Source organism: Rhyacophila brunnea, unplaced genomic scaffold, assembly GCF_057557595.1.
Source record: "Rhyacophila brunnea isolate RB1 unplaced genomic scaffold, BYU_Rbru_1.0 scaffold_13, whole genome shotgun sequence".
In the NCBI taxonomy this organism is placed as follows: Eukaryota; Metazoa; Arthropoda; class Insecta; order Trichoptera; family Rhyacophilidae; genus Rhyacophila; species Rhyacophila brunnea.
In genome coordinates, this window is record NW_028232785.1 from 25,366,172 (window position 1) to 25,391,649 (window position 25,478).

At 33.0% G+C, this 25,478-nt stretch overlaps 2 protein-coding genes across 2 annotated transcripts; one reads left to right on the forward strand and one right to left on the reverse strand.

The window, feature by feature from the left end:
- Positions 1-535: 535 nt before the first annotated feature.
- Positions 536-12,205, reverse strand: LOC147077044 (uncharacterized). The gene is made up of 6 exons (XM_085940670.1): positions 11,945-12,205; positions 11,142-11,264; positions 10,193-10,312; positions 7,610-7,732; positions 3,704-3,829; positions 536-1,068 (listed from the first exon to the last, which is right to left on the reverse strand). Exons 1-6 carry the CDS (start codon positions 12,089-12,091, stop codon positions 1,027-1,029), a joined length of 681 nt encoding a protein of 226 aa, XP_085796796.1. The 5' UTR covers positions 12,092-12,205; the 3' UTR covers positions 536-1,026.
- A 483-nt stretch (positions 12,206-12,688) lies between these two features.
- LOC147077045 (uncharacterized) lies at positions 12,689-18,327 on the forward strand. The gene is made up of 4 exons (XM_085940884.1): positions 12,689-12,900; positions 13,050-13,148; positions 14,576-14,726; positions 16,880-18,327. Exons 1-4 carry the CDS (start codon positions 12,751-12,753, stop codon positions 16,903-16,905), a joined length of 426 nt encoding a protein of 141 aa, XP_085797010.1. The 5' UTR covers positions 12,689-12,750; the 3' UTR covers positions 16,906-18,327.
- The last annotated feature ends 7,151 nt before the right edge of the window (positions 18,328-25,478 follow it).

A 25,478-nucleotide genomic window follows, 5' to 3' on the forward strand; every position in this document is an offset into this window, starting at 1 on the left:
AGTGGTCAACGGCATTCAATATAAAATAGCTGACGATGGTGTGTTGACACTTCCGAGTTCTTAATACCTAAAATTATAGAAGCTGCCGTGATTTCTTCACACTGTAAAACTACATTTTTCAAAAGGTCTGCTTCATGAAATTTTATTGCAATGACTCGGTATTTTGTAACTTCAGGCAATACTACTTTTTGGTACTTAGAACCTTATTTAATACACGTATTCACTTTATTACCTATACTTGCAGACTATGTGTTTATTGCGAGACTCAAAGTGTAGAGTGTTTGGGTGTGAAGAATGTGTGTGGAATAGTTCGAAATCCTGCGGTCGAAGCGATGATAAGCTATCAGTAAATGTAGAAGTCAGTGTTCAGTGTTAGACTTTCTTATCCCCTCTGCCTTTAAAATCAATATTATTATGAATTTATTTTTGAAAATTACCCCTCTAAACCATGTTATAATATGTGCACGCCTGACTTTAAGTACGTTCTTAGGAATTACAGGGGTGAATATAATGTAAGTATTTTTAAAACATTTATCAGTAGGTCACATGATTTTTATTCACACAGAGAAATTTACATTGTAGGTACACCAGAATACATTCAATTTAAATACTTACATGAATTTTACGTACACAGATTACATACACCAGAATACATTAAATTTAAATACATGATTTTTTTGTACACAGATTACATACACCAGAATACATTAAATTTAAATACATGAATTTTACGTACACAGATTTACACCATAAAACACAGTTACAACATTTCAATGGGGTGGCTGCTGGGATGCTTTGCATTTATTAGGCATTGCCACCCGTGGCAAAAAAAAACTTAATTACATCTTTTAACACACGAATTGACATTACAGGCAAATTAAATTAGATATGTATTATAACAAGCGCATTGTTTGCCGTCAGATCTCAAATAGCGGTTAAAACACCTCTTCAAGTGTCTCTTCTTGGTTGCTGATGACTCTCAGGGCAGAGTAAAGGCTGTCAGCAGTCAGCTTCTTCACTGTCGCTTCAGCGTGGCGATGTTGTACCTCTGTTAGCCTTCCTTGAATGCTACACAAAACGACCAGTCTTCCGGTTAAGTCCGCGATGAACAATAAATCAAAACATGTTAAAGTATCTATTGTCTCTGGATGATTGACTGGATCGTACTGTCACTGCCGTATTCATACACTTTTGAACCGCATTCAATGCAGTAAGCGGTTTATAGGCCAAATAAGAAAACTATAAAAAATGCATACGTCACGAAGATGCGTACAGGAAAGCGCACCAAACTTAAAATGGCGGCGATCTGCGCGAGCTGTCAGTGTCACTTTAATATACGTCTCAAATGAGTACATCACAACAAGCGTTTAGTAGGAGACTTGAAACCTTCGTAGGTTTTATAGATTATTGTGAAAATGTGTGTGAAACAGAAAGGAGAAGAAACTGCCCGTCGTCGTTGTGCAATAATCGAATTCACGATGATGCTAAATGCTTGTAAAAATGTATACAGATCGTGAATCGATGGAGATGTATCAATGAGCCCGCGAAGTTGTATTGCCATATGATGGAAATATTTACTGGGTATACTTTATCATTTTGTGCATTAAGAAGTATGCAATAAATATGATTTTATAAAAAATGTATTATTTAAACTTCATGATAATTATTGATTAATAATTAGTAAATTTATATGGTACCGATTGCACATTTTTACACATATTCATAATTTAAAAATTTAAAAATAATTATCGGCAAATTTAAATTTAAAAGTTGGTAACATTAGCCACGGCATGACACGTATTACGTCAGTGACGTGACGTCACTATTCGCCAGATTCAAATTAGGTTTATGCAGGAAAATTTGCAGTAAATAGCTTGAATGCAGTTTGCTGTTATATGCATACGCCAGTAAGAAATATGAAGAATCCGGTACCAAAATCACATTTAGAATATGTACATCAATAAATTGCCTTTCGCTCCTTGACGCGACACCGTACAAAAATGTGGAGAACACAATATAGGTAATATGTTTGCAAAAGCATAATTTTAGTGGAAATTTAAATTCCTCAATTCATCCATAAAAGCAAATATCTAATAAATGGTAAGACGTACAATTACATCGCAATCTGTGTGCGCCTTTTTATATAACTGCTTCATATCAGCCCTTTCCACTATGTATTGATTGAACCCAGATAAAAAAAACTCTAAATCCTCCACTATTTTCTAGATTTTGGAGTAGATTCAGCGCTCGAAATGGACCGGAACGCACCGGAGCGCAGCTCCTGCTCATAAAATCCCGGAGAGTATCGCTCCGTCTCGTGGAATAATTAAATATTGCATTATGGTTTGTGAATCATTAAAAGTAGATACTAAAACACGAAACTTTATAAAATGGAACAATAGAAAAAAAAATATATAATATAATATATATATATATATATAACGTGACGTAGGTACCTAAGTCTCGATTTTCGTCAGCGTCACCGACAATATTATGCCGCATGCAACAAGTTTAAAGACAGTTACTCCATTTGACGGTCTGACGACATTTCTATATAATAGCTACATACTTAATTATGTAAATATTTTCGGAAAATAATTGTCGAGCGCTCCGGTTCGTAATATCTTCCATTTCGAACGCTGAGTAGCCTTTGATAAGTTAGTAAGATAAGCAAAAAGGGTTATCTCCATAACTTACACAATATTGTGGTTTGCACATAAAAATTTAGAATACGTTTTAAATTACATTACAAGTATTATTGCTATACTACCTCAGCTGAGGCATGGTCTAAAAAGATTGTACCTAACTATGCGACGTGCGGATTGTGCTAATGACGCGTACCGAACGGAATATAATTTGTCATAAAAATTCAACATGCGTCCATTTAGTGTTAGTTATAGTAATATTAATAATATAATCATTGACATGTTTTCTTTTTTGAGTGCAGGCATAACGTTTTATTGTAATCTTTACACGATATAAACATATATTCTTACGAGACCATTACAAAAAAAAATCAACGTACTCCCACCTCGAATGCCGCTCGGCGATTGGTGACTAATGCGAAATTTCGTCCCACCTATTGTTGAAAATTATTTGCCGTTTCACTTATGTAAGCTCTTAATGGAAAGTCTAGGTCGCTTAAAGGATGGCAAAAATCAAAGATGGTCACGATCCTCAGCCATGAGGGTAAGAAGAAGAATAAATATTAATTTATTGTACTAAACTACTTTTACAATAATTATAAGCAATTGTTTAAATTAAAAATAATAAAATATTCATTTTCAGGGCATCAACCGTTATTTTTGTTTGTTTCAAGTACTTAAAAAAAATAACCGTTTTTCCTGTTTTCGGTTCAGCTCCGAGCGATTAATTTTTAAATGTTTCTAATGCCCAATACGTAAAACATGTTGCGCCTACGACAACTAAAGTATGGAGATAATGTTAACACGCGTGGTTAAACGTGTATAAAACCAATAAACCGATATTTTTTTAGTTCAGTTCCGGTTCGCAGCCCTGATCATTTGGTCTAATTTGAAAAATTGAAAAATTAACTGTTGAGCATTTCAGAAAAGGAGATAAGTCCTTTTTCTTTAAACCTAATTAAATATTATATCACTAATAACTACCTACCTACTGTGTATGCGCCCAAGAAAAATAATAAAAACAAACCGGCAATAATAGATAAGGAATACGTCATTACCAGTATTTGCTTATTTGAGAGTTTCATTTGAATGGTTCCGTACATCCTTATTACAAGTTCTTCAGGATCCCTTCTTGTCTTTTGATCCTCACGAAATCCCTTGTTATTTATACAGGTACAATACTTCTACAAAAAAATAAGGTTTACCGTTAATTTGGTCACTGAATATTACAGAAAACAAGATAGTTTTCTAAATAAGACATACATAATTATTATACCTAATATTATAATACCGTATGTACCCAGTTTGGATATCACCTAGGACAGGGTTAGCGAACCTTTTTACGTACGCTTGTCCAGTGGCGGCTCGATGACTTTCTAGCTGGTGGGGTTTAGCCATTAATTATTCAATAAACATACCTACCTACTTTCTCATAATAAAAATTAAACATTATGCACATCAGAATAAATATTATCATTATCTTAATCGTTACATACTTAACCACATCTAAAATGCATGTTCAAAAATATTAACTAAATTAATACCCAAATAATAATAATTACAGACTTACCATTATCAATTTTAAACAACGACATACAGCGAGTGTTTTTACTCACCATGGGGCATTTGATTCGCTCCGTAGTATGATAAAATAAATTAAATAGTTCCTTTAATCATGTAATTAAGTAGGTATATTATGACAATGATCAAAATATCGGACGTGTATTTTTGACATGATAACGAAGTGGGGATGGGCCCCCCAAACCCTTAAGGTAGAGCCGCCACTGCGCGTGTCAAAATTTCCCAAAATATTATTTTTCAACTGCCTGACGTGCCAAGCATCTTTTCATGAAGAAAAAATGGTTTTTAAGAATTCTTTTAAAAATGGTGATGTTCTAGATATTATTGCAGAACATACACACATATAGCTTTATCACCTTTTTCAATTACGCCATACCTACATTTCGGTCCACCAATTTTGAAACTGTCTGCCAGAATTACTACTACAAACTCCACCAAGGTTTTTTTTCTTATTTTTTTGTGGGAATTAATGATTTTTTTTGTAACTACATTAGGTACTTATGATGGTTCTTTACGCACAAATTGACACCAGCATTGCATCGATCAGATGAGACATTCTCTCCATACAGTGGTCTCATGCATTGTAAATCGATCAAAATCTGAGGTTCGCGATTAAAGGTTAAAGGTTAGTGCCATAATATTATTATAATATCGAGGGTATACTTGCAGAACGCATTAAGTGAGTTTTTGCTGTTTTTCTGTTTTAAATGCCAAAATTCTTAGAATTTTACGCTCTACGTTCTGGTAAAACGCACTTAGTCATAGGATATACTGGTAAGAAAATAGAAACTGCATTAAGTCATATTGTTATTTTTTTATACTGACAGAAAGCATTATATGACCTATAATGCGTTCTGTGTGTACAAAATACGGGACTTGTAACATGGCATATGCATTAAGTGTGACATAATGCATTCTGTCAGTACAAATTTTGTCAATAGATGTCACCATAGGGCATAGGCCATACCTTTGCAATTTTAATTCATATGTCTTTAGTGATTAGTGAAACAATACATTGAACCATTTGAAGAATTTATTAGAATGACTTCGTCTCAAAGAGCAAAACATAATATATTAAAGATGTGTTGGAGTTGTTCTTATGATCGCAAAAAAGATTACATTCTAAAAAATGTTGAGATTGAAATTCCCGTTGATAGAAAACCAAGGAATGAAAAAAGGAAATCCAGACAAAACTAAAGAGTTATTTCTTTTTCAAGAGTGGACAAAAAGTCAGAGTCTGAATTTTTTTTTTAAAGTAGTTACTTTACACATTTCAAATAGATCAGTAATTCACGCATTTAAAGGACAAGAAGACGTGGGAGTACAGTTTACGTTACACGATCGTAGAGGTAAACATCCCCCTATTCACAAAACAAGCAATGAGAATTTAATCCATATAAAGTCTCACATAGAATCCTTCCCGTTTATGGAGAGTCACTACACGAGAAAGGACATATATATAAGGTAATATTTAGACAGTAAATTAACAATTTGCAAAATGTATAACCTGTGTAAAGACTATTGCACAGAAAAAGGCGTATCACCATTGACACAGAAAACCTATCATAGAGTGTTCTGCAAAAATTATAATTTATCGTTTTTCAAACCAAAAAAGGACCAGTGCACATTTTGTAATAAATACAAAGTAAGTTGCCCCGAAGACAACATCATAATGGAAGAGGATTTTCAGAGTCATTTGAAAAGGAAAAATGAATGTCATTCTGAAAAAGAAATATGTCCAATAATGATTCCTTATTCATGACTGTAACATACGATCTTCAGAGTGTGTTACATATACCATCGACAGAGGTTTCACTGCTCTATTATAAAAGAAAATTAAATATGTTTAACTTAACTATTTACGAAGGTCCAAAGCCGAATAAAGGATTTTGTTTGGCTTGGACCGAAATAAATGGAAAGCGAGGTAGTTGCGAAATAGGAAGTTGTCTCATGTGGTATCTCAAGCAGCTTCCATCGAGTGTAACTGAAATATCTTTCTTCTCCGATACATGCGGAGGCTATAATAGAAATTTGCAAGTATCTGCTCTTTTCTTGAATCTATGGAATGCGATTCTATGCATAGTGCCATAGAAAACAGGCAAAAGTTTGCGTCGATTTATTGTGCCAATGACTAAATGATTTTTGAATGTCTCGTTTCATTTCGAAAAAGAAACCATACGAAACAAGCGAGCTAAAATATACTGACTTTTATGACCTCAAATTTTTATCGAATCAGTTAATAAAAAATAAAAACTTGGCGTAAATTGGCTAAAAATGAAATGTCTTAAATATGAAAAGGAAAAACCATTTACCATTTACCATTCAATATAAATATAGTTTTAGTGATGTGTACGAAACAATAAACGTTTTAAACATTAGAAATGCTTCGCGTATCAACCAAATTTGTTTTGTAGAAATCGAAAACATTCCACAATTGTAATATAAAAATCCATTAAAAACAAGTTGTGCCAAAAAAAGGATTTGTGTGAAAAAAGTGTAATACTGGACATTTTTCATTGGTGGTTTCAACAATTATCTGCCGAGAATAACAGCTATCCAGACTTACTTCCGGAGCCCGATATAAATGATTCCGATGCCGAAAACGACGTTCTTTTTTTAAATATTAATACTGATACTAATCTAATTGTTTTCATGAATAAGTGCAATGTGCAAGTGCAAGGAAATGCAAAGAATGTCAATCAGAATTAAGGCTAGTCGTAATATGTAGCATACTATCCAATCTGCACACCCTTCAGAGAAATGTTATTGTAGTTTACGGTAAATAATTTAATTTTAAAAAAATCTGTTTAAAAATTATTGTGATTTATTATTATTTCATTGTATATTTTCTATATTTCTCTAATTTGAAATAAATAATGTTATTTTCATTAAAAATATTATTTTTATTTGTATTATTATGTACCAATCTAATCATTAACATAAAAAAATATAACAATAATGCATTGTCATTTATCTAATAATATGTCAAAGTTAGCGAATAGTTACTGACAGAATGCATTATGTCAGCGGTCACATCACATTTACATTTAAAAAAAAATATCCATACAACTTATCAACATCAAATCTTATGTTTTGTATGCCAAAAAGGTTATTCTTTATAATGTAGAAAAAAAATATATAAAACATAAAACATTCTACATGGGAGAAAGCTTTGAAAAAAAAAATAAGCTATTAATGCGATTATCTCAGAACTTGTTTTAATGACTTAATGCTTTCTGTCAGTATACCCTCGATATGTGACCATGGCGTAACTATGCGTACTACCTACTACCACTTTTAATCGATTTGTAATCTAAGCAGTGATTAGTTAACATTATAAAGGAGCGTACGTACTTAATAATAAGACCAATAATAAAACATACCTGAATATAATCCAACCTTCGTTTTATATGTTCAGGACAGGTACAGATTTCTTTCAATTTTGGTGCGTTTGGTGGTTTGACTTCAGCTTCTATTTCCATATTATCATCGACTTCGATGACGATCTGTAAAATAATCCTATTAATATCATAATAATACCCCCCCCACAGATTTTTCTTTTTACGAGAAATGGATGTCAGCCACTTGCCAACCTATTATGCCGGCGCTCCATTGGCACGCAAGTCAGACGATTTACAGAATTCGGACTTTTTTTTTCGCGTGGAGCACCCAAGATCTGCGGACTTTTTAATCCACAGACCAAGCTCGTTGGATTTCAAACATGTTCGATATTTTACTTTCCGAGTTGCCAGACTTCGTCCGTCGATCACTATGCAAATTCGATTTGACATTAATACGCAATCATTCGGACCGAAAAAAAATCTAATTGTTTTAAACATTTCATTGATTAATTTGTTAATTTACACTTTGTATTTATGAAATTCATAGAAGAAAACATAAAACTTGTGATGTTTTCATTGCTATATTATTTTATGCAAGCCTTCATATAAATAACACAAAATTATAGGATTATCAGAAGATATTACGATAATCGCAACTTTTGACAGCTCGACTTTTTTGTTCGTTCGTTGATCAGTAGCAGAGCAAAGACACATCGGACGATTTGTTGTCCTCGGACTTTTGGCTCGCCAATGGAGCGCTGGCATTACATCCATACTCTGACTCAAATTTAAACAATGATCTGTATTTGCCAGACCCAGGTTTCGAACAAGGGACCCACGACGTTACAGGCCGACGCTTAAGGCGATGTCTTTACCTACCAGTGGGTCTATTCTATGCTTATCGACCGCTAAAGTGATAAAGTGAAAAATATTATCAAACTTAGGGTAGGTTTGTATCAAAATATTAGCACTTATTGTAACAATTACACGAAGCCGGTTTTTATTGTTGCAATAAGTGCTATATTTCAACAGCACCTATCTTGCTGCTGTTAAAATATCGCACTTATTGCAACAATAAAAACCGGCTTCGTGTAATTGTTACAATAAGTGCTAATATTTTGATACAAACCTACCCTAAGTTTGATACTATTTATCAATTTAGTGTTCGATAAGTATAGAATAGACCCACAGAAGCACCTAGCGGAAAAATACGAAGCTTGCAAGTTGAGAATTTTTTTTGATAATTTACAATAATTTCAACTGTGATAAAATTGTATATCAGAAAACATTGAAAGGAAAAATATTTTTTTATTTTAAGCCAAAAGTAAACTTACAATATATTATTATATTGTAAAAAAAAATATAAGCTAAGTAGTGATTAGTTGAGCGTAGTTATACACAAAGCAGCCAAGCCACAATTTTGAAAAAAATGAGTTATTGTGATTTCCATAATCTCACACGTTTGTTTTACGTTCTGCACAAATCAGCCAAGCTGCTCTCATACAAAAATCTCATATAAATGCGTTTTAAAGATTTAACAAATCGCAGAATATGACTTTTTCGATCTGCATAAATCAACCAAGCTGCTGTCATACAAAAATGTCATATAAATGCGTTTTAAAAATATGCCATTTTCGATCTGCATAAAGCAACCATATTATGATAATATTATGTACTTACCTAATTATTAAAATCCTAATTGTGTAAAGGTGTGTTTTTCTACATTCAATTAATAAACATTATTTTCTCAATTTCATTATATGTTTTTAATTTTATTATATATATAATATAATTTAATATACTTATAGATTTTTCATGTAAAAATTATTGCCAGGCAGCTAAATATTTATTAATATTTTTTTAAGTTTTTCGAATTATTTTCAGAACTTTAAAATTCCCATAATACTTGAGTAACCTGGAAGGTTTTTTTTAAAGAAAATAGTTGCAAAAATAATGATTTTTCTTACAAAAATAAAAGTTGGCTGCATTCCAGAATGAACATTCATTAAAAAAACGGTTTTGCACAAAACAGCCTGGACAGGTAAAACACCATAATTTCATAGATTTTATGCTTTTATCTTTTGAAAAGTTACACAAAATCATATATATGTGTCGCTACATTTCAAAATCAGCCAAGTCCACCTTTAGGTATTTTTGACTTTTTTATGAATTGCTGAAAAACTACTACTTTCTAAAATTTCTGCATTACCAAAATGTGGAATGTATTAATTTTAAATATTCTATACTCGAAATAATATAAACTTTCACCCTTGTGACTATGTATTTGAGAAAACAAAAAGCTGTTTTTCTCCTAATCATCTATTGTGGACTTGGCTGATTTTGAAATTTAGCGACACATATATCTATATATTATAATATCTATCATTCAAAATGTATAAACAGTATACCTACACAGGTTTTGTGGATTTAAAGAAACACACTTTATATAAAAGTGCTTCTATCTCTGATTGAGGTTTGTGTGGAATGGCTGCTTTGCATATAACTACGCTCAGTTAATAAAATATTAATATTACACTTATTATTAATATATTATTATATTATTAATATTAATAATATTATTATGAATGAGCATACTTAATATAATATACTTATAATAAAACATACCTGTTGAGTATTTTCCATCCTTCGTTTTAAATATTCAGCACAAGTACAAATTTTCTTCAATTTTGGTGCGTTTGGTGGTTTGACTTCAGCTTTTATTTCCATGTCGTCTTCGATGACGACCTACAAAATAATCCTAATAAGAATATCATAATATGGCCTCCCACAGGGTGGAAGTTTGTATTGACAGATTTTTGCTTTGCGAGAAATGGATGTAAGCCACTTGCCAACCTATTAGGTCCATACTCTGACTCAAAGTAAAACAATAATGTGTATTTGCCAGGCCCAGAATTCGAACATGGGACCCACGACGTTACAGGCCGACGCTTAAGGCTATGTCTTTACCTACCAGAGGCACCTAGTGGAAAAATACGAAGCTTGCAATTTGAGACATTTTTTTGATAATTTACTTCAATTATTTGTTTTAACCTGAGATTATTTTTTCCGTTGTATTCTATGTCGAAATTAGAACCATATGGCAATTTGTTTCAGCCGACAAACTCTTAAATATAATAAATATAGGCAAAATAAAATTGGACCTACCGCTATTTCTAACTCACTTTTAAATTTACTCCACATAAGGCGCATATTTCCGTGACACTGTCATGAGTGTACCAGATGCTACAGCATGGGAACGATATTTTCAATAATGAACGTTCCCTTATTGGTTGAATTAAACACGCGTGAAGTCAACCAAGCTTTAAATAATATGAAACACGGACTTGGCGTATTTTTTTCTCGATTTTGACCAAATGTGGACTTATCGCTTTTTGGAATTAGACCCCTCTTATCAGAAAACATTAAAAGAAAAAATACTTTTTTATTTTAAGTCAAATGTAAACTTACAATACCTACCTATTGTACAAAAATGTTAGGTATAAGCTAAGCAGTGATTAGATTATATTATGAACGAGCGTACCTACCCAATAATAAGAGCAAAAGTAAAATATACCTGTTGAGCATTAGCCAACCTTCGTTTAACATATTCAGGACAAGTACAGATTTCTTTCAATTTTGGTGCTTTTGGTGCGTTTGGTGGTTTGACTTCAGCTTCTATTTCCTTGTCAATGACGATCTGTAATAAATGTCAACAACACAATATTATTTTATTATATTTAGAACAATAAGGATGTCATTAAAATGTGTAGCTACAACACAAAATATCTTCCGCTTATAGGTATCTTATGATAGAATTATTCAGGGGTCACCAATTTATTTATGATTGTGATCATTGATATTATGTCTGCAGCAGGGATGTTTTAACGCGTCGATCGCTAGATGAATTTTGTTCAATCGCATAGGATAGAAATAGTCTCGTAAAAGTGTAATTACTAATGTCCTTTTAGACGTCAGCTCAGTTGTTCGTTCAATCTCGATTTACAGAAACATCAGCGCTTGAAATGGGTCGGAGTACACCGAAGCGCTGTTCCGGTACATGAAATTCCGATAATTATTGCTCCGTCTCGCGAAAAAATAGTTTGACCCTTTGACCTGGATAGCCCATATAAAAAAACACTTATAACACTTTTTTTTTTAAATGCACATAAAATTAGATAACTACCTGTGTTAATATTTTCGTAAAATTATCAAGCGCTCCTGTTCGTAAAATTTTCCATTTCGAACGCTGGTTATACAGCAATTCACAAAAAAGTAAAAAATACCTAAAGGTGGACTTGGCTGATTTTGAAAGTAGCGACACAATTATTATAAATAAATCACTCAGTATTAAGTTTATGAATATTTTTTTTAAATTACCTCAGGATCGGTCTCACATACTGTACGACATGTACATCGTAGATTATTTCCTTGACCCAAATTCAATGCTCGTGATGTTTCGCCTTCCAAACTGGTGAATCTGCCAATAGCAGGATCCAAACGCCGTCTATTACGATCAGTGTACATTTTTTTAATGTAAATTTATTACACTAATTATTTAATTTTGTGCCTCAGGACTCTACCAATATTTCGTTAACAAAATTCCAGCGACCCTGATTGAGTGTTGTGTCGTTCTGGAATGAAAAAAATTCGCTGTGACGGAGGGGTGGGGGCTGATATAAAATCAATGATGTTTGATGATCGGAAGGGGGGAGCGGGATTGTATAAAATATGACCCCACAGAACATCACAACAATTAACCACTTCCCGGTCGGTTTTCCCTAATAATAATTATTGGTTTATTAAAAAATAAATGTGCTTGGGTAGGTATTTTTTATTTATTAAAAATGTGCGAAATACTACAATTTTTGTAATAGAAGAAAATTTCGAAAGCTGAGAAAAAGTGGCTTGATAGGTAATTAGGAAGGTAATATTATAAAAGTCATCGAAACAAAACAGATTTTCTCTAATTCGGAATTGAATTTCGGAATTTCTCAAATTCTCGTTATTCTTTTATGACAAATAAAAGACATTTATAATCCATTTATATAAAATACAATAATTTCTTCGACCTCGTAGGTACCTACTATTCTATTATTCCGGTGGCAAAAAGATGGCAACACAGATGTTCTGCAACACTATACTTTGTCTAATATTTTCTAATATAAATCGATCCAAGACGCAAAATGGACATTAAACAGGAACCAGATGGCAACGAATTTGATCAAACACATGAGAACGATGACAAGCAATGGTTGGATGTTCCAATAAAGCAGTCAAACAGACCTGAAAACCATCAAAATGCAGAATTTGGTGATGATAGTTTCAGTTTTGAGGTTAGGTTGTTTTGTTTAGTTGGACATAATCATAGTATCTATATTATACCTAAAATGCATCATGTTAATCCTAAATATGAACGGGTAAATTAACCTGAAATATATCTCATGACAATTTTAGTTAATGTCATTTATATTTTTATTTATAGGTTGACATCAAATCTGAAATGGAATCCGAAAAGAATCATTTAATTATGCCAACAGATAACGAAGGCTCCAAATTGTCACTGTTTCACAACGAAATACAGGTAATATTAATTATATAGGTATTGATTTAGTTGTATGACATGAATATAACATTATCAGTCAAGGAATTCACTGGTACCTACTGCTAGCTTAATTAGACTGGGGGACATGCTCAGCGTACGTCAAAATGGAGCTTTTATGCTATTTTCAAAGCATGATCCTGGACATTCCTTAAACGTTGTAGATAATCTATTTATATAATATTGAAGTCTTAATATACTTTATATTTATTCTAAACATTTGATGACTGCATAAAGTATTTTTATTACATAAACTAGGTAGTATTCTTTTAAACCTCTCGCTCTAATGTTTTAGAATATAGTCATATTTCAGTACATAAATGTGCAGTGGTGTTAAGATTTTTTACATTTATTAATTTTTAAACGCATTTATAAAACCATCAGTATAATTTATATCGACATTTTTATAGTGAAATATTTACGATAAAACATTATATTGATAATCTCTGTGATCCCAAATTTGACAAGAATTAGGCATTTTATTATTCAAAAAATGGGCAAGATTAACACATTTGAAGATAATTCTAAAGATACTCATTATAAGCTGTCTTTGACCATTCAAATGTGATAAACATCTTGGGATGTCTAGTAGACACCATACCTTGGACAACGCAAAGGGACACTAACGATTCTAGTAATGAGTATAGGGAACGCGCATTCGATTAACATCAATTCAATAAACATCCGATCGTAAGTGTGTACCTATAGCTATAACAAGAAGACCGTCGAGTGTTTAAAGCCAAACAATGTTATCTATAAAAAAGTGTTATTTTTATTAGATTAACGTTATATTATATTCTCGATCGGTGTTTATCGTTAGACTGAAAGGGTATGGAGAATATATTCGGAGGATACGAGGATCCGCATTTAAAACGAAAATGGCTGTAACTATTAGGCAGGGTTAAATGTGTCGCTAGGTTTCAAAATCAGCCAAGTCAATAATAGATGAATAGGAGAAAAACAGCTTTTAGTTTTCTCAAATACACAATCACAAGAGTGAAAGTTTATATTATTTCGAGTATAGAATATTTAAAATTAATAAATTCCACATTTTGATAATGCAGAAATGTTAGAAAGCAGTAGTTCTTCAGCAATTCGCAAAAAAGTAAAAAATACCTAAAGGTGGACTTGGCTGATTTTTAAAATGACACAATACGGATGTCAGTAGCACCTACTCGATTTTGTAAACACCGCAATATGTTTTTGAGGTGGACCTCTCCATACCTCTTAACTGTGTGCTCGCCTGTTTTAGACTTGCCCCCTTTAATTGAAAAACCGAAACTACCATCAAACTCTTTGTCTATAGTGACTGACTATCCTAGTTCTATCTAATAAACCTGTCATGTGTAGGCCAGCAACGTACTGATATAATCGTTGATAGATATGGATGATTTATATTTTATTTTCAGAGTGATACAAAATATATTACCAACATAAAAGTTGATACTATTCCCCAATCGGATGACTCTAATAAAGGATTTGAAGAAACAATACGTCAATTTAAAGACTCGTCTCATGATCCTCCGGTTGGATGTTCGTATTCCCAATATAACCCAGAAAGTAATAAAAAAGTAACAAAAAAATAATTTTTATTTGACGAATTTCTCCATATTATTTTAATATAAATTTAATTCCTAAATTCGCTTAAAATAAACGTGTGTAGGTCATTTCACTATATTACATAACTTATATTGGCTAAAATCGCCTTCTAGGTACGCCTATATTGTGTTCACTGACTTTATCGGCGTTCCCATTTTTGCAAGCAGGCCTCAGTACTAACTCTCCGTAAGACTAACATAAATCATAAGGCGCTAATTTCAGGATGATCTAATTGGGTTATCTCTTATTTGTTTATGTATTTAGAAAAGAGTATTAAAATGACATTGCAACTAATGGTCAATGCGACATAATGCATAATAAAGTACAATGCCAAATAGTAAATACCAGGTATATAAAATAATATGAACAATGAGAAAATGAGTTCTTATGGAAATAATAAAGTTAGATAATAAAAACAATAAATTATATGTTTAAGTTATTTAGTCAGCAGTGAGCGCACTGCGATATTAACGCATTGTTGGCAACTTCGAAGAAATTTTATACAGGTCTAGGGCGATTTGGCGCCGGGACAACCGGGCGCCACGCAATCGAATGAAATTCGAAAATAAATAAACGTCCATGAATTATATTATTATTAAATAGTTGGTGGGAATTTAAACATGCACACGTAAATAATGATTTAATTGTGCATATGTTTAAGTTCAAACGAGAAGAGAGTTTTTTTTATTTGTATATAAAGCCTCATGCATGATAATTCTCAATCAAAAACAAAAACACATGTTAAGAGCTAAATGAATTAAAACTACTAAGTAGTAAATTAATAAACTGATTAAAATTCCTTGTATGCGTTCTGTATAAAATCGTATCGAACGTCTATTTATTTCATTTGACAGTTTGGCGCCCAATTGTCCTGGCGCACAGTTATCCGATTGCCAAATTAACCACATTAAGTCTTCCTGCCCGTTTAAGAATATGTTATTTCACTCAAACACTCTTGACTTTTTCATAGTACCTATCTTCACCACATGTATGCTACTTCCTAGAACGGGTTAAAAACTCCAGGTAAACTCACAATACATTAATGTATGTGATTTTCTTATACTCTGGGTTTTTCCATTCCCCTAAATGTCTACCTACTCCTGTCACTGGGTCATAAAGTTAGCCTATTTTTGTGTTAAAAAGAATATAATTTTTCGTATGATTCGTGCCAAATGTTAGTAAGTCGACATTTTAGATATTTTAAGTTAATTCAGGTACTTAAATGTCATTGCCTGAAAGAAATTAGATGTAATCCGACCATAAGGAAGTACTTTTTCATGTTGGTAGTCATACTATTGATAAAAAATTGTAGCTGTTGTTTTTTTTATATGTGCCAGGGAAAAGTTTGTAAGTCGACACACTTATCGATATCTTTAGGTTCACATGTAAAAATTTTGCAGCAAAAAGTTTGTAAAATGAATTACCTACGGTATTCATATAACATTGATTCACAAAATGTTACCTATGTCAAACGTTTGTAAGTACCTATAGTGTTTTCTATGTAATACCTAGACCATGGCCCCCACAAAGAGAGGGCTGACAGGACTCTAGCCTTGGGGCCCGGCGAGGCGGGTCGACCACACAATTGAGATAAACACCTCTTAAATTTGCTCTAATAGTCAATAGAAGTCGCCTGCGGCGCTATTTTCCTTCAGGGTTATTACTATTTTAAAATACCTTTGAGTATGGCTTTGCGATGCAATTTTGGTTATTGTGTGTTGATACTTGACAACTCCATAATTCGATGTGTTAAAAATCGCTAAAAATACACTGAATTTTTATTGACCTCGAACACCATTTAGAAAACGCCACTCTAGAGCGTCACATTATCTTTAACCTTAATGATAGGTAGGGAGGCCCGCCAAAGATCCAAGCTTGAGGGCCCGCTTTAGGATATGGGTGACATGACCTAGACATATTATAAATAAATAATTTGAATGTAAAAGTGCAAATTCGAAATGCTTTTCACAAAAATTAACGTCCTTGTAAGATATATTTCTACATAGTGATGTATTGTCTTTACATTTAACTAATATAATATTATCCCCCCTCTCCCCAAGAATTCACAGATAGTCAAAAGTTATTAAAATGACCAAAGCGTTTTAATTTTGCAGAGCTCTACCCAACATGGTTCCTGTAGGCGTGATAACATGATTGAAAACCCTCAACCCACAACTGATGACATCCAAGAAGGAATAATACAATATTCAGAGACCACTATACATGAACAAAACATAAAGCAGGAAGTCCAAGTTCTTGAGTCCCTGAAAGTGCTTGAAATTAATTTAATAAGAGTAAAACATTATTTACATAATTTTGTTTGCAGTACGTGTAATACAGTCTTTGGATGCATAAATTCTCTAAAAAGCCACAAACTGCTTCATAGTAGCTTGATATCCGACAGTCATTTTACATGTAAAACGTCTCAACACCTGAAAGTGGATAATATGATAGCTGATACTAATGAAAAAACATTTGAATGCGATGTTTGCTCATTTCAATGCAATACGTATGAAAACTTAAAAAAACATAATGTAATCCATACTGTGAAACGACCACATAAATGCAATGATTGCTCATACACGTGTAAAAAACTGAGTTACTTAAAATTACATAAAATGACACACACTGGTGAAAAACCATTCAACTGCGATGTTTGTTCTTATGGATCTAAAACAGCTCAACACTTAAAAAGACATCAGATGTTACACACTGGTGTTAAACCATTCAAATGCGATGCTTGTTCTTATGTGTGCATACAACTGTGCGATTTGCAAAAACATAAAATGAAACATTCTGATGAAAAACCATTTGAATGCGATGTGTGCTATATTAAATGCAAAACATCTCAAAACTTAAGGTCACATAAAATAACGCATTCTGCTGAGAAACCATACAAATGCGGTGAATGCCCATATACATGCTCGCATCCAAATAGGTTAAAATTACATAAAATGATGCATACTGGTGTAAAACCTTTTGAATGCGATGAATGTTCGTACACATGCACCTACCGGCAGAGGTTAAAATTACATAAACTGACTCATACAAATGAAAAACCATTTGCATGTGATATGTGCTCTCGTACATTTAAAATCCCTTACATGTTAAAAAGGCATAAAATTAAACATACGGGAAAAACCCCAATTAAATGAGATATAGCATTGCCTACTGAAGAAGGAAGCCAATATATTACACGACTTGTCCTACTTTTCGCCTCTCCCTTTGTCTATGGATGACCTGTCATTGTCTATAGAGTGTCATACTGACGCGTCTGTCGTGTTCACTTGTCGGAGTATTCTTACTTTCAGATTTCTGTCAGATTATTTTAACATGTCTTAGACACCTTGGAGTTCAACTGATTTAGTGGTTATGTGTTATTAATAATAATTGTAAGTGACGATCAAAGTAAGTAAATTTCTTCTGTGTTTAATAATATCATAATACACTAGGACGTTTGGCAATGCGACAGTCTATTCTAAACGACAATAAATTATTTATACTCTTCAGTCATTATAGAATAGGTACCTAACTCTGCTTGCAAGTACGTTATCAATAAATAGTTCGGCAGTGGACCACTCGTTGCTTGTGCAAAAAGTTATGCTCAGGCTTTATGCAAAGATGGCGGTGGATATAATATATAGTCACTGGTAAAAAACTTTTGGTTGCGATCTCGTAAATATCGCATCACCTAAAACAACATAAGAAACCTATGTAACTGTGAATTATCCTGGTGGAAGAGAATTTTTTTCCTCGCAATATACAATGAAAATGTCTACGTCTCTATAGAATGCATTGACCAGCCGCACAGCCCTCGATCTTAATGCCTGATAAGTGTGACACGAGGAAAGTTTTCATCCAAAATAGATCATGGAAGCGATCACGCATCTATTTGACGGGTGCATATAAAATCAAATTAACTAGAATATCAGGATTGGAAACTACTTATACCATGTGAGAGAAGGGAGACATGCTTTAAGAGCAAAAGACATCTGCTTAGTAACCTACGAGATTCAAAATTTAAAAGGCGAGTATGCCTTGAAGGAGGCTGGTCAAAAAATACTCGATTGAAAAATTATCAAGAAAATATACATTGAAATAAAGATGTCGAATAAAATTCTTTTGGATACGCTCATAAACAAACTTATAGGAAGCTCATGAGGACCCCAGATAATGTACCCATATTCAAGAATACTCCGCGCTAACGACACAGAGTAGGACGTAAATTATTTGGATTCATGAACGGCTTAATTTTTCTCGTGATGAATCCTAGAATATTGCTTGCACGCAGAGCAGTAGAAGTGATTATAGAGTGAAGTTATAGCCGCATTGAAAATTTGTCATTTTTTTTAAAATGCACCACACTGTTATAAATAAGTAATTAATTTTATACTTAAAATATCTTTTATTCTATTAACTGTCAATTCATGGTGAAACTACATTGTATTATTGATACCTACATTTAATAAAACGCAAATTTGTTAGTACTTATTTCACTTTTATTATTTATTAAATCTGGAGCGGTTTCGTCCGCCTCAAAGAGACATTTTCAACTGAATAATATTTTATAAATCAAGTATTTACCATAGAAAATTATAAAAAGGGACACAAATAATTTACCAATACACACATTTTTTTTTTTTATTATTTGTTTCTTTATTAAACACCACGACAGGCCGTGAAGCCCAATAATAATTGTAAATCTCCCAGGCTTGAGGAATTTACATATTAGATTTGGTAAATATATTTTCACCTCACTGGAAATCGAACCCAGAACTCCGTGATGGAAGGAAAGCGCCTTGCGCTCTGCACCACGAGAGCCGTAGTCCAATAGTACTTTGTCACTAACAATTAAATTAAAATTAATGAGATTGGATAGGTATTAATAGTATTCATACTATATCATTGAGGACATTACACAAAATTATTAAGAATTTTTTAAGACTTGAGAGTAAGACTATGAAGCAGACTTGAGAGTGGGTCTATCGTTTGGGCCCCGCATCAGTTGAAGTGCGGCCTTATGGTGGAGAGAGAAGAGTCCAAAAGAATTTTTAAGACTCTTTTACTTTCGGCTGTATGGATATTATCTACATATTTTTTCAGACTTATACGCGGCGTAAATGTGAACTCTGCCATTCTTGGTGGTGTTAGCTTGTGTGTCTCTGATAATTACATTAGGAATCGAGGGAATCCGTTGTTTGTTCTCCCACGGTGCAGAACTAACCTGCCATTAGTAATGTCAATTGGGAGGCCAGTAACCATGTTTAATGAAATCGCTTCGGATATTGATATATTCCACTTAACGTGAGGGTGAATTTAGGTGGACGTTGTTTTATAAGTTTTTAAGATAGGGTCTATCAAAGTTCACTCTGTGTGCTTCCATCTACTTTTATTTTGTTACTTATTTTATTTCTTATTTTATTACTTATTCTCTATATTTTTATTTTTAAAAATCATTGAGTAAGTACCTAACACTTATTTTATGTCATGTCGTGAACGATTTGAATTTATAATTATGTTATGTTCATTATATATAAAATAAATAAATTTGACTTGAACAGTTTCAACATTAGATATTAACCTTGTAGGATCGATATGAATTTTTGGCAGCATTTACTACAATATGTTATAGAGAGCGTTAACCTTTTCCCTGGTGAAACCTTTTGCATGTCCTGCGAGTATTTCTTGTGGAGTTCTAAATTCGGTAGGTACAGAATTGAGGATTTCGACCGAGAAAATAAATGCTTTTAACAATAATGGTCTTCCTGCATTTGCCCCCAAAAATTGATTAGGTATGCCATTTTTAATTGCCAATAATTGAAATTCCAGGGACCGAATAGCTGAAGAATGTAAGTCATAAAAACAATTCGCCTCTCGCTCTGTATTAAACGTTGGTTTATGTCCAACTTTGCGTTATCGATATATTAAAGAGTCGTGTTATTTTTAATAATATAACATTCTATTGTCGAGCGAAGTAGAAGCACCATACATCTAAGTTGCTTTTAGATAGCCCATTTTTTCTATTTTATGGCATTGTTGTGTGATTGTTTTCAATTTCCTCACCGCTTCAATTTTATTTTTCCTTTGGTTTGGAGTCACGTTTAAACTGAAACAAACAACAAAAAATTAGCAGACAGACCAATAATAAAATCCCGATAAAGCTATATCCCAATAGGTACTGGATATCCAATGGGTATTAGGACACACCTAGTAGGTGTCCAATATTGAGAACTCAACACTTAAGTAGGTAACTCAATTGTCGTTTTTTATGAATATGTTTACGGTGCGTAGGTAGGTAGTTATAACGTAACCGAAATCCATCAAACATAATAGGTATGTCTAATATATAACAACAAGATAATGCTTATTATTACTAGGTACCTACCTACTAATTTTAAACCTTCCCTTCATCAAGTCTTATCTAAAAGCCCACTATGTTAAAAACTATGCACGCGAAAAACTTTAAACTATCTTGCATCACCATTTCTCACAGTAGTTCGATAGATCTCCGCAAGGCGTGCTATATTTACTTACTTTTCATAGGTAGATGAGACAATCAAGACACAACGTATTGTCTATGGTCAAAACGTCCCAATATAATTTTACACTTGGATTAATTTCTTTCTATGACACAAATTGATATTTCATGCAAAATGGACATTAAAAGGGAACCAGATGACATTGAATCCGACGAAACACATGGGAACGATGACAAACAATGGTGGGATGTCCCAATAAAGCAGCCAAACAGCCCGGACAACCTTCAAAATGAACATGTTGACGATGACAATTTTAATTTTGAGGTTAGACTGCAATATAATGACATTGATTACACACAATAAAATTATGTTATATCAATATTATACGTATAAAGTAGATCATGTACATAGTAAATATTTACAGGCAAATTGACCTGACATTTCATAACCAACCATTATATTAGCTGCTCCCGTGGTGAAGTGAGGAAGGCCACCTTGTACGAAAAAGCAAGGACATTGTTATTAATAATTAAACAAAAAAAATCAGCGTGTGTACTTATGTACGCGCGTCAGAAGTTATGCTTCTTTGGGGTAACAAAACAAAAACAAAACTTGTGATAAACTAGATTCTTCGACTAGCTCTTGATTAGGTACCTATCTTGTTAAATTACACACTCAAGAAAAAGGACCGCTTATTGGAACGCCGTTGGTTTATTTCTATACACTTTAACTTATAGGTATTACTAAATTATATAATTATTTATCGTTGTTTTTATTTTTAAAGTAACAACTGCCACTATGGCGTTTAATAGTTTGTTTACGTAAGGAATTGCAAATGGCCAACATTAATAAATTCGCTGCCTAGGCAACGGAACAATTCTAAACTATAATGTTGTACTGTATAATCGTCACGATTGCAGTATCATTCTGTGGCGTAATGGTTGTGCTTTCGGCTGATATCCGATAATGTGTCCATGTCTCACGCCAAAAATACACTCTGATCTGATTTTCCAAAACGCCGCTAAATAAGTATAACTTCAAAAACTATTTTAGTTATGTAATGACATCTTTATTTATACCTACCTAGGTTGACATCAAACCTGAAATGCCAATGAAATCGGAAAACAATCATTTAACTATGCACACATACAACGAAAGCTCAAATTCGTCATCGTTTAGGAACGATACAAAGGTAATAATTATATTAAGTATATTGATTTAGTTGTACTTACTTATCACTGTTTACCATAAATTGAACATGATCATGATCATCCAATGAATATATATTATAATATAACTGGTACTGCTAGATTAACTAATTAGTGGTCTAGAAATTTTTCTGTAGCGACTAGAATATCTTGGCCTTTCATGTTACTTACGTCCCGTTTCTTCTAAGTACATATCTCTCAAAGTGTTAGCCAGAATTTGTGTCACAGTGGGCTATCAACTTGAAGTATCTATTATAATATAACATAATATTATTATGTTTATTATCTTTGTCTATGATGACTAGTATTCCCATATAATATATCTTATTAACTTGTTCTTTGTGACCAACGCATTATTTAGATATTTTAGAACAGTGGTTCTCACGGGAAATTTAACTGTGGCCGCACAATTGTCATTTGACGGTTCTATGGAAACGGCTGGTGGCCGCACCAAATTTCACTTTTGTTGTGATTGAAAAAATTAAAGCTAAATTTTATTTAAGTACTAAAAAATTTGAACAATTTAGTACTTACAGACATATATATGTACTTATATAAAAATAATGCTAATGGAAATTCTTAAATACTTACTCCTTTTTTCCAATGCGAGCTGCATTGCTGCTTTAAGTTTACATCTGTCAACTGGCTTCGATATTTGTTTTTTATTAAGTGTCTTAACTGAATAATCATTCACAGTATACAGTAGTAGGAAAAATCGACAATATTTATAAAGCAATTGTTGCCAATTTTTTTAATTGATTTGATTCATTATCAACGTATAACTTTGACCAAAATTTTTCAACCGTGGTTTTATTAAATAGTTTTTAAGTAGGTACTTGGTCATGACTCATTTCCAATAACGCATACCTATTTAACGTTAGCACAGTTAATTAAATTAAATACTGAAAATGATGTTAAGTTGTTTAAATTTTCATTTGTCATCTGAAAAGGTGATGTAATCATTTGAGCGTGGAACGAATTGAAGACAAGTATTCAACCAATTTCATAATTTTTTTAAATATTTTTTTGAAATATTAATCTGTAAAGCGCTGGTGGCAGCATGCGGCCACCAGGGCTGCAGAAGAAAACCGCTGTTTTAGAATTTAGACGATTTGTGTATTTTCTTCAGAATGGCACAATAAACACCGCCAATATAAAGGTTGAATGTATTCCTGAATCGGATAACTACAATGATGAATATGAAGAAGATCCAATGAGACAATTTAAACAATCGTATGATGATCCTTCAGCTGGGTGTTCGTATTCTCAGTCCAGGCCAGAAAATCAGGTACCTACCTTTAATAAAAAATAAAATATTTGACGCGAACTACCTCTATATTTTCTTCCGACCATGTCCGATCCTAATAGAATCATATGGGCCTCCATAGAGTAGAGGTTTGCATTAACAGATTTTGTTTTTTACGAGAAATTGACGTCAGCCACTTCCTCAGCCTATTAAGTCCATACCCTGACTCACACACAAATTGAAAAAACAATACGTGTACTTGCCAGACCCAGGATTCGAACCTGGGACCCACGGCGTTATAGTCTAACGCTTACGTGCGTCCATAAGTGAAACAGCAAATAATTTTCAATACTATGTCGGACGTAATTTCGGCTGCGTTGCCATTCGGAGAGCGATTGTGAGCACGTCAATTTGTTTCGTGATGGCGTCGGAGGAATATTTTCTTAAACCGTGTAAAGATGACGAAAAAACGTTCCTCATGTACTTGAAAAAGAAAATATGTCAATGAATTTACTATTATTATAAGTAATATAACAATAAACATTAAATGGACACATGTTGGATTTTTATGACAAATTATATTTCGTTTGGCTCGCGTCATTTGCACAATCCGCGCATCGCCTAGTCACGATCTTTTTAGACCATGCCTCAGCTGAGGTATAGCCTTAAGCCGCGCGGCCACTGTGATATTATTTGAATGTAATTTAATTCACGGATTATAAGTGTAAACTTATATGTATACATTATAATCTCTACTAGGTAACTATCACATTCAAAAACTCCTCTTGTGCATATATACACTTTAACAGCATTCTAGTTAAGACTTATTTTACATACCTACATCACCTACCTACATGTATTTCTAACGCACCTAACTATGTGTTGTCTTTTCATGTAAATACCAATTGCGAAAAGAATTGACACAGGTAGCCCCAATGTTATTTAAGTGACTAAAACATGATAATTTTGTAGATCTCTTCCCAGCAATGTTACTCTAGGCGTGATAACATGGATGAAAACCCTCAGCACACAACCGATGATATCCAAGATGGAACTATACAATATTCACAGAACACTATACATGAAAAAAACATTAAGAAGGAAGTCCAATTACTTAATTCTCTGAAAGTGGTTGAAATTAAGTTAATTAGAGTAACACATTATCCACATAATTTTATTTGCAGTGTCTGTAACTCAGTGTTCGGATCTATAAATACTTTAAAAAGTCACAAACTGCTTCACAATGGCTTGATATCTGACAGTTCCTTCACATGTAAAACGCCTGAACACCTAAAAGTGGATAATAATATGATAACTTATACTAGTGAGAAACCATTTGAATGTGATATATGTTCTTTTAAATGCAGTACTTCTCATAGATTAAAACAACATAAAGTGATCCACAGTGAGAAAAAAATACATAAATGCAATGATTGCTCGTACACGTGTAAGAAACAGAGTATCTTAAAATTACATAAAATGACACACACTGGTGAAAAACCATTTAAATGCACTGAATGTTCTTATACATGTAGAATGGCTCAACACTTAAAAAGGCATCAAATGACACACACTGGTGAAAAACCATTAAATTGTAACACTTGTTCTTATAGATGTAAAACGGCCCAACACTTACAAAGACATCAAATGACGCACACTGGTGAAAAACCATTCAAATGCGATGCATGCGCTTATGTTTGCGTACAACCGAGCGATTTGAAAAAACACAAAATGAAACATACTGCTGAAAAACCTTTTGAATGCGATGTGTGTTCTGTTA

Coding starts and splice junctions, on each gene's coding strand:
- LOC147077044 (XM_085940670.1), bottom strand. CDS start 12,091: ATGTACACTGATCGTAATAGACGGCGTTTGGATCCTGCTATTGGCAGA. Junction 11,265..11,944: donor TATGTGAGACCGATCCTGAG/GTAATTTAAAAA, acceptor CATTTATTACAG/ATCGTCATTGACAAGGAAAT. Junction 10,313..11,141: donor GGTTGGCTAATGCTCAACAG/GTATATTTTACT, acceptor ATTATTTTGTAG/GTCGTCATCGAAGACGACAT.
- LOC147077045 (XM_085940884.1), top strand. CDS start 12,751: ATGGACATTAAACAGGAACCAGATGGCAACGAATTTGATCAAACACAT. Junction 13,149..14,575: donor TGTTTCACAACGAAATACAG/GTAATATTAATT, acceptor TTTTATTTTCAG/AGTGATACAAAATATATTAC. Junction 14,727..16,879: donor TTCCCAATATAACCCAGAAA/GTAATAAAAAAG, acceptor TTAATTTTGCAG/AGCTCTACCCAACATGGTTC.